General features: G+C 32.5%; 1 protein-coding gene across 1 annotated transcript; it reads right to left on the reverse strand.

Moving 5' to 3' along the window:
- Nucleotides 1–292: 292 nt before the first annotated feature.
- On the reverse strand, nucleotides 293–2,918 carry LOC149902739 (uncharacterized). Its single transcript, XM_090109302.1, has 3 exons — nucleotides 2,759–2,918; nucleotides 1,695–1,891; nucleotides 293–1,567 (listed from the first exon to the last, which is right to left on the reverse strand). Exons 1-3 carry the CDS (start codon nucleotides 2,782–2,784, stop codon nucleotides 1,440–1,442), a joined length of 351 nt encoding a protein of 116 aa, XP_089965428.1. The 5' UTR covers nucleotides 2,785–2,918; the 3' UTR covers nucleotides 293–1,439.
- Between the last annotated feature and the right edge of the window lie 7,641 nt (nucleotides 2,919–10,559).

Genomic DNA, 10,559 nt, shown 5'->3' on the forward strand with positions numbered 1-10,559 from the left:
ACTAAATAACCGAAGTCCTAACTCATACCTACTGATAAGCTATACCTAGTTATTAATTTATTATTCTCCTTAGAATTAATTGGAATTTAAAATTCGAATAAAACAATATATTATGTTTAAAAAAAATATCCAACGAAACGCATCTAAAATGCATGTTACATCTTAAAAATTAAATTTTTAATTTAATAAGAACTTCGAAGAGAAATAATACTACACTTTGTGTAAACAGTAGATAATATCTAGATCATATTCTTATGGTTAGGTACATAAAGGAATTGAAAACAAAAACATGTTTAGATTGGACTATTTATTGCCAGAAATGTTTCACAAACACTTTACTCCACACGAAGTAGTGTTAAACTGTACATTCTACTTTAGTTTCTACTAAAACTACTGTACTCTTTGAATAAATTGAACAATTTCATATTTAATAATATTATTCTGAAAAAAGTTAGTCAAAATAGTATTCCTCAAACTCTTGGTTATATTGGAATATAATGAAGATTCGTATCCATAAGGTTATCTTACATTCGAGGTTTGTATTCTATCACATATCAAAGCAAAATAAATTAGAAAAAATAGCAATATGATAAAAAAAGACCCATAAGTATTACAAAAAAAAAATAGCACACGCAGAATTAATGTCAATATGAACTATCACCTTATTTGTCAACTTTGAACTTTATGAATTTCAATCTTAAATTAATAATAACCATGCTGTGAACTAAAGCAACATTGCAGTCAAAGTGAAAGTTCGTACTGCTAACAGGTAACAAACCAGAAGTTTCTAAGTTCACAACACAATTCATAAACAAGTCAAGGAATGTTTAATGGTTAAGTATTAATGCCTATGTAAATATATAAAATGTGCGACATTTAACTGCTAACTTAAATTTACAAATGAATTATTTATCTAACTTTAATTAAATCTTAGTTTATAAAGACCTTGTATTTCGGAAGCTGTTTAAAGTCGCATCGTTCACAGAACGGATCGTGAATTGACTTCACCGAGGTGAATCCTTTGGCAGTATCTACTGGCGTATTGTTACCGAAACCGATACATGAAAACTATATTCAATTCATTGAACCCATCTCTTGTCCAATTAGACACCGATACGCAAACAGCATACAACACCGAATCCAAATGTATGATCGGTTCACTGCGATGCACATCTCAGATGTGACTGACATAAAAATTTACACTTTACAGGTACGTTTCACAGGTAAGTTTAATACACATAGTAATTAAACCTTAACTTAAAGTGTTGTGACACAAGAGCCCAACTCTAATGTAAAAACGTCGAGTACAAAATAGGTTTATAAAAACTATGGTATTATTGCAACATATGTATATGTGTGTATAAAAGGATATGTTTGTAGAGTTGGGACCTAATGATCATACAATGCATTGCAGTAAACCAAGCTTGGGGCTTGACAGTTTAGGCCTCCGCCTCAGCGGGTGGGGCCTCTTCCGCTACCTTCTGTTTCTTTTCCGGAGTGGTCTTCTCATTTGCATCACCATTATCTGCTGCAGCAGATTTCCTTTTCACACCGGTCTCCTTTTTCTCTGTAAACAATACAATAATTATAAGTAAAATTTTTTGATAACACAATTATAAAAAAATCCGATGCAAAAAATTTAATTTATATCATACATCATTATAATTATTATTATCTAAAACAAAACTACGAACCTGCTTCACCATTTTCGGTAGCATCATTGCTCTCGTCTCCGTCCCCGTTTTCGGCTGGAGTTTCTTCCGGCGCGTCTCCGCTGCCATTTTCTTCTTTGCCGTTGCTCTCGGGTGCTTCCGCAACCTTTTTGGCGGGCGACTTCTTAACCGGTGATTCCTTTACCTCAGTTGAGGAAACCTCTTCGGGCGCTACTTCTCTGTAAATATTAACATATTGTTTAGTCGAGAAACATGGAAACATGTTATTACTAAATCTATTGTACACAAACAAACAATGACACTAATTACATGTTAACGCGACGTACACAATCTACTATTTACTCGAACTATGCAGTTTTCAAGCGAACGTACTATAAAGGAAGCGAGTTAGTAACAAAAACAACTTGTTGTTGCGCAAGGCTGCATGTGGGAAAGTTGCGAGGAAAATGAACGTCGACGTAATTGCTGAATGAATACGTTACTTGCACCACTAGATTGCCTTAAGACGCGAACTCGAAAGCGTTAAAAATAACTTATGACAACATGCGGCCCTCGCGAGTATCGATAACGTAACCGCGAAGTTGCAAAATGCGACTCTGTAAATTTGAAACGAGCGCGCTTCGGTGACGCTACCGCGCCGGCACGCCGCGCATGCAGCGCCATCTTGGCTAAACCTCCGCGCCGACCGGCGTGCTTTCAATTTTCCCGTGTTGTAAAATAATCTAGGATGTTTTACGTAATGACTCAATGCACATCCGACTCAATGTAACAAGGTCTAACAAACGCACTTTACATTCGAATAGTAAAACACAAGTTTCAACTCAAATAACTTTCCCGCGTGTCTATACAGCTTGTCATTAAACATTTTTTTTTGAATATACAATATAACCACTATAGATCTATAAGGATGAGAATATTATTTGCTAATTCTTCAAGTACAGAATAACACAAAATTTAAGCGGAACTAAGTAAAAAGATTCGAATAAATAAAATAAAGGTAGCCATTTTGATCACGTTTTCATAGCCGCCAAAAAGCAAAGCTGTAAGAATAATCAATTTATGAAAGTAAGACTATTTAAACTTACTTCTTGTCGACGGCTGCGTCTGCCATTGTTATTTTTTGTTTAACAAAAACGTTAAATAAGTGGTAAAATATTCCAACACGTGCTTCGCACCACGCACAACAAAGTTCACTGCACAAACACCGACGTCCAAATGAAGGAGGAAGGAACAAAATATCGTGCGCAACGTTTCGCGCGGTTGCGCGTTCATTCTGAACTTTACGCGCCAACTTCATTCCATGAAACACACTATGCGCGAAAGTATTTGATAGAAAAGGATAGTTATAGAGCTTATTCAACTTCAAACAACCTTGAAATTTCTGTAAATGAGGTGAGCAAGCGGTAATCTACCTTGCTCTGTCCTGTTCAAAAACACATTGTCGTTAAATTATTAATTCTTCGTCCAGAAAAATGATTTTATTTTTAGTCCGTCTAGGAATTAGGAAACATCAATATTTTTACTTGAAAAATGAAAACTAAGTATACATATAGGTATAAAGTTTTATCTGAAATCACAAGTCACAAAGACCGTACCGAAAAGGTGGCGCGAACTTGCAACTTGCGACTCGCAGTTAAATGTGGTTAGGTACCTATAGGTAAACCAGAATCTGATGGCAATTAGGGAAATCAAAATTTTGAGTGTGCAACCCTAGGGAAAATGGACTGAACGATCTTGATACTGCTTATTTTTTATTTTGTCCTCAATATCATTACTCACATTACATAAGTGGACAATACTGTACTTAATAATGAGATATCCACTTAATATTATGTAGGTACATACTTACATGTATAATATACAATTATACAAATTACTTTTATACAGGTAATACATATTATTATTTACACATACCTATATTTGTATATATTCATTACCAGTATGCCATGTGAAAATATCGATATAATGATAATGTAGATCAAAACTGCTTATAATTTTTTATAAAATAAAATAAAAATAAAATAAAATTATGTTTATTTTCGTAAGTATTTTAAACAGACACACATTATAAAATTGACTTGGACAGCTTGGACTTGACGAATAGCCGTATTGGAAACTCCTGTAATAAGTTTTCATAAAATTATATTCTAATCAACAAACAATATTATAGTTACCTACATATAATATTTTTTAATTTATAGTATCAAAACGGGTAAGTCCAATTTACCAATAAAATCTTCAAAATTGAAAATTGTGATGTGTTTGACCCTTCTTCATCGAATGTTTTTCCATACACATTATAAACAACACCTCTTGCTTGTGATCACAGCGGCTTTTTCGACATTTTCGAAGATTTTTTAGACAAAATCCTAAAAATTATTCATCAACTGCAAAAAAGACAAATAATTTGACATCCAATTTGATAGTTGTCAAATAAGTTGCCACATAAAAATCTTTTATTTCTTAAATATAAATATGCCATCAGATTCTGGTAGACCTATACCTAGGTATATTACTATATGACGTATAATTATATATGTATTATGTAATTAATTAAATTAAGATACTTTAATTCTTGGTAAGTAGTTACTTCTTAAAACTAACTAGGTTACTACCTACTACCTAGTACCTAGCCTTATTTAAAAAAACTCTAAAATAATTTTATTCCCTATCTAGTATCTACCTACCTACCTAGTTATAAATTTTCAGTTTTTAATTTTTATAGAAATCGAAAGAGGACATCCTAAACTCTACAATTTCACAATTCATATCAACCCATATTATTAATCGCCGAAATACCTACCTATTTAAAATTTAAAAAAAAACATCATAGGTACCTAGGTATAAAGCATTTGAAAGATAATATATAAATATATTAAATACCTACCTAATAAAACAAAAAAGAAAATAGGAAAGGATTTTTATAAAATTTCAAATCACACGTTTTGTTATCTTATAAGTACTTAGGTACCTATATAAAATATTTTATTTAAAGAAGCAGTCGTTTTGTACAATGAAACAGTTTATGTAAATAAAATGTGAATTAAGGCGCGAGTGTGATTTCAAAAGTTCATTGGCCTATTAATCACTGATTTTTTTCGTAAATATCACGAATTTTAGTTGCTATGTGGAAATGTGAAAACTAAGAACGAATGTAAACAGTAGGAATTTTGGTACCTATGTACCTACACCTGAAAATAATTCAAACATTATGTGGTCGTTAGCATGTCTGAGCAAAAAAATGCGATGCGCAAGATTTTATTTTCCGCCTTGATTTTGGATCACCTCTATAGCCAGAAAACCATCACGCTTGCGCTCGACACGACAGCTACAGATACAAGCAAAGTTAACAGATTGATAATAAGAATGTATATGAATTTCGACCTTAATTCTTTGGAATTCGGTCTACAATATGCAACAGAGATTGTAAATATAATATGGTTGCAGCGTTTTAGGTCGATGGCTTTGAAAGAAATCTTGGCACAAGTTGCTTATATCGTCAGGTTATGAATTCATTAAAAGCTGTTCGTGGCTATAACTTTTGTTCATAAAAAAATCACGAATTAGGAACTTACTCAGTAATTGATGGAACTTAACTAGGTACCTACACTTTTTCTTTTTTTTTTACTGTGATATAGACGCGGGGGAAGTGTGATGGAAGGAAGCTTATACGAGTAGCACCGGTACGCCGTTACAGAAGAGAATATAAATTAACTATTTAAGTACCAGGGAATCCAGGGATGGCATCAGAGTTAATAGCAATAAAGCTTTTGTGCAAAATCTGTGAGCAATGAAGAATTTAATTATAATTACCCACCTACTTACTTATTTTTTTATTCTATATTATTTTTTCATAAAAAAGTACAATATATAGCCCATTAATATTGTTGTAATATAGGTGTTGTAAGTACATATTATGTACTACTAGCTTTCCGCCCGCGGCTTCGCCCGCGTTTTCAAAGAAAAACCCGTTCCCGTGGGATTTTCGGGATAAAACCTACCCTATGTGTTAATCCAAGTTACCCTCTATATGTGTGCTTAATTTCATTGTAATCGGTTCAGTAGTATTTGCGTGAAAGAGTAACAAACATCCATACATACAAACTTTCGCCTTTATAATAGTACTAGCGGTCCGCCCCGGCTTCGCCCGTGGTACATATTTACGTTTTCTCTACATAAGAACCATCCTCGTACTTCAAGGAATATAATAAAAAAAGAATTATCGAAATCGGTTCAGCCGTTCTCAAGTTACCTATGCGCTTACCAACACATTTTGGGATTCATTTTTATAAGATTAGGATGACGTAGGTACCTACTACCTATGCAGATTGCAGAAAATAAATCATGGCTATAAAAATCATGAATTGTTTTAGATACAGATTATGGTAAATGTATGTATGGTAACTATTTTATTATTTGTTTGGGAATTTAGGCACCCCGCGCAATGTCGGAATATCCGAAAATATTCTGATTATTTCAAGACATTCGAGTTGTGCCTTGATGGTGGCAATCGGCATTCGGCTGGCGAGTGGCAACGCGATTAGCAACTAGCGCTGTCTCTTTCTCGCGTTTTTTATGCTGTTGGGCTGAAAAGAGCTACATATATAGGTTGTAGGTACTCTCGCTTGGATCGAAAATAATTTAAATTTTTATTACATTTCATGCTTTTATGAAGTTATTTTAATCCAATATGAACCGTGCTTTAAAAAATAAAGTAATAATATAAATTAAGTATGATATTTTACATATTTATTGAGTCGCTGGCACACTACTACTAACTACCCGCTACCACAGAATAATAACTAGTAGGTAGCTTGATGCTTCAATTACCATGGACCAATATATGTATATCAAGTACTTAGATCATTAAGATCAAGTATATTGGTCCACGCCACAGGCCACTACTACTAATAATTATTAGTAAGTGGTACACGCCACTACTAACCTACCTGCCTAGGAATCATTAACATAGAAATAAAAGATGAAATAGGTAGGCAATCTAATAATTACATATTATAAAGGCGAAAGTTTGTAAGGATGTATGTATATTGTATGGATGTATGGATGTTTGTTACTCTTTCACGTAAAAACTACTGAACCGATTACAATGAAATTTAGCACACATATAGAGGGTAACTTGGATTAACACATAGGATAGTTTTTATCCCGGAAATCCCACGGGAACGGGAACTATGCGGGTTTTCCTTTGCAAACGCGGGCGAAGCCGCGGGCGGAAATCTAGTAAATAATAATATTGTAGTCTGTACTTTTACTATAATTTGGTGCATGTAAATGCATCTCTGTAAAGGAAGCTTTCAATAGGCTGTGGCCTGTGTCTCATCTCATGCACCGACCACCGTGATAGAAATTGAAACTTTCGCAGTTATTATTTAGTATGTAAGTAGGTACTTATTTGTGATGCCGCGGCCGCTTTAAAAAACAATAATTTGGAAAATCCAAAAGTGCACGCCTCATAATTTTTTTTAATAAATATTTATTAATTATTATTTTTGTTTATTTAATAACAATTAAACCACATCGAATCAGACCCTGAAAAATGAAAGGGTTCTATTCCTGAGCATACTCAAGCGTTAGAGAAAAAAAAAGACTCGATTAGTAAAGTATTTCGGTCGCTATCGTGTTAACAAGAAAAAGGATCCGCACACACGGACGTCCAAGACAGAACTTTTTTAAACTGTTTTTTAACTAGTTTAAATAACAAAAATGACATCAAAAATATCATGAACGTTAAAAATAGTGTTTTTTCTTAATATGTGTGTGTATGTATTATCTTACAAGTGCAATGTATGATACATAAAGACATTATAAGTTTGAAAAATCAGATGTTTTGCGCGAAGTGACAGTAGTACCCACCTCAACGCTTCGCTTATGAGGCGTGCAATATACGTGTTGTTGTTGGAAATAATCCATACTAATATTATAAATGCGAAAGTAACTCTGTCTGTCTGTCCGTTACTCAATCACGCCTTAACTACTTAACAAATTTTCATGAAATTTGGTATAGAGATATTTTGATACCCGAGAAAGGACATAGGCTACTTTTTATCCCGGGAAATAGGATAGTTATCCCGGAAATGCCACGGGAACGGGAACTATACGGGTTTTTCGTTTGACTGCACGGGCGAAGCTGCGGGTGGAAAGCTAGTAATGTATAAATTAGTGTATAAATAATGTAGGGTCATTGCGCCTGTTCGCGTCCACATGCCTATTCGCGTCCATTTTGCGGATATCTTTTAGAAAATTCACGAAAATAAGTATACTTTAAGTAAAATTGTAATAAGAAAAATTTCCGATAATACCTCAATGTATAAGAGACATGCACACATATTCAAAATATGCCTGCGCACCGCCTATCCTATTCAAAAAAAATATTTAATTTTGGTTATTAAACAAGAGAGCTAAAACGCGCGGGATTTTGAGAAAAAAATAGTGCGCAGCGTCGCGTTTCACGGAAAGTATCTTATTGTTAAATGTGAATTTTTGAATATGTAACTGTTTCTTTACTTTGCTAACAAAACATGGAATAGTATGGATTATAAATCAGCTTATTTCTTTTACAATTAATAGCTAAAATAAGGTGGACGCGAATTACTACAACGAATTTGTACAACTTCCATTTTGCGTCCACGGTGGGCGCAAACTATACCTATAGTGCATAACAATAGAACATTTTGCGTCCACATTGTTTTTCATTAAGTAGCAATGAATTGTTTGTTAAAATATGTAATTTAAAATAGATTGTAAATTTTTGACTAAGACTACAAGTTGATAATTTAAATTTTCATTCAAATTAGCAAATTTTTATGCAATTTTTTTCATTTTAAAATGGGTTTTCTAAGAATGAGACTAGTATCTTTGAGAATGAGAATCAATAAGTCTGTGGTTAAGAAAATAATATAAACAAAAAAGAAATTTAATTCATTAGAAACTAAAAATAGGGTAGGTAGGTAATCTTAATAGAACTGATTATTATTTATTTACATAACGTAACTTTGTTTTTTGTTAATTTTTAGTTCTATTAATGATGAGAAGAGAAATACATATAAATAAGTTTTTCCAGTTTCCTTACAGTGAAGTATATTAATAATAATGTTGATTTTAGGGTTCCGAACCTCAAAAGGAAAAACCGGAATCCTTGTAGGATCACTTTGATATCCGTTCGTCTGTATGTCCGTCTGCCAGTCTGTCTTTCTGTCAAAACCCTTTTTCTCAGTAACGCGTTGAGATATAAAGCTGAAATTTATATTGAATACTCAAGTCTACGGTCCCTTGAAGCAGTGAAAAAATCAAACTTATAAGCCAAAGCAATCCGAAGATACAGCCGTTTATGCTGCAAATTTTCGCAAATTTCGACATTCGCAAGGGAATCAAAACTTACAGGGTACTTTACGTGAACACAGACACTTGAAGTTTGGTACGAAGCAACGTCTTATAGCACAAATAAGGGAAACATTGAAAAAATAATCATTTACAGTTAAAACATATGAAAAAAAAAACAGTTTATACAGGAACCCTCGGTGTGCGAGTCCCACTCGCATTTGGCCGGTTTTTATTAAATAACTATATTCGTAAATAAATAATTTATTAAAATCTAATTTTTATTTGCATTTATCTGATAAAATATCACCCAATACACTCTTAATTCTTTTTCTAAGCTGGTGGACGCGAACTGGTCCACGGGTGGACGCAAACTGGAATTTTTGGACGCGAACTGGGTAAAACGCCTAATTCTGCTATTTGTCTAGATAAATAAAAACCACATGATATTTCCAACACAATTGAAAGTAAATCTTAAAATAGACTATGTAATGAACACGTTACATAAATTTTGCGTTGAAATTAGTTCTGGAACATTTTTATTTTCTCCTTCAAACTTTCCAACTACACTAAGTGGACGCGAACAGGCGCAATGACCCTATATATAGATAGATATATAGGCACAGAGAGTAGGTAGGTATGTATTTTCACAATAAAGTATAATCACAGTATTACAATATACAGATATTGTAATACTGTGGTATAATCTTGAGACTTGAGCCATTCCTTTACCTAACACAAATCATAACGTAAATATATGTACTTATAAATTATAATTATTGTAATATGTAAGTATTAATTGTTTATTAGGTACTTGTAAATAATAATATTTTATATTTAGTACTACCACAGGTACTACTGCTGGCTGCTGAGCGCATCTTAATTCTAAAATGGTTAATGGACTAGTAACGCCATCTTGATTTACGTTATAGAAACCAACCAGCAGTGTTGCCCTTTACCAATACTCATGGGAGTTTGGTAGTAAATGGAAGGTAAAAATCATTCAAAGAATGGAATTTGATAAAATATACAAACACACGTTATTGTTTGCGTCAATTAAGTAATCTTAGATGATTAATTTGTTTTAATAAGATACTATAATATATTTCTTGTACTTAAAGAAAGAAAAATATGCCATTAAAAAATTGCAATGCGTTTCTAAGTTTACTATTCAATATTCTTATTGCCTAGTTTTTATTTCATTTATTTTATATCTTCATTCTTCTCCGTTATAAGTATTAAAATGTTAAGATATTTCAATTTTTAATTCTTAATTTATCAGTATTAAATATTATGAATTTTGTATAAAAAATATTATGTAATGTTAGTTTAGTTTCGCCGTCATTACATTAAAACATAAAATTATCAGAGATGAGAGAAACTAAATGAAAGTATTTTAATAATATTATATCACAGATTCACAACCTTGTTTTCGATTTTAAGAAATGGTTTTACACTATCAATATTAATCGAAGTATTAATGATAATATTCTTAGATCAATTATTACTTCTATTAATAGTGATAGTGTAAAAACACTATAAATACTT

Source organism: Colias eurytheme, chromosome 14 (assembly GCF_061535395.1).
Source record: "Colias eurytheme isolate Ceu_HAF_F1 chromosome 14, ilColEury1 Martin Lab GWU primary, whole genome shotgun sequence".
Lineage (NCBI taxonomy): Eukaryota > Metazoa > Arthropoda > Insecta > Lepidoptera > Pieridae > Colias > Colias eurytheme.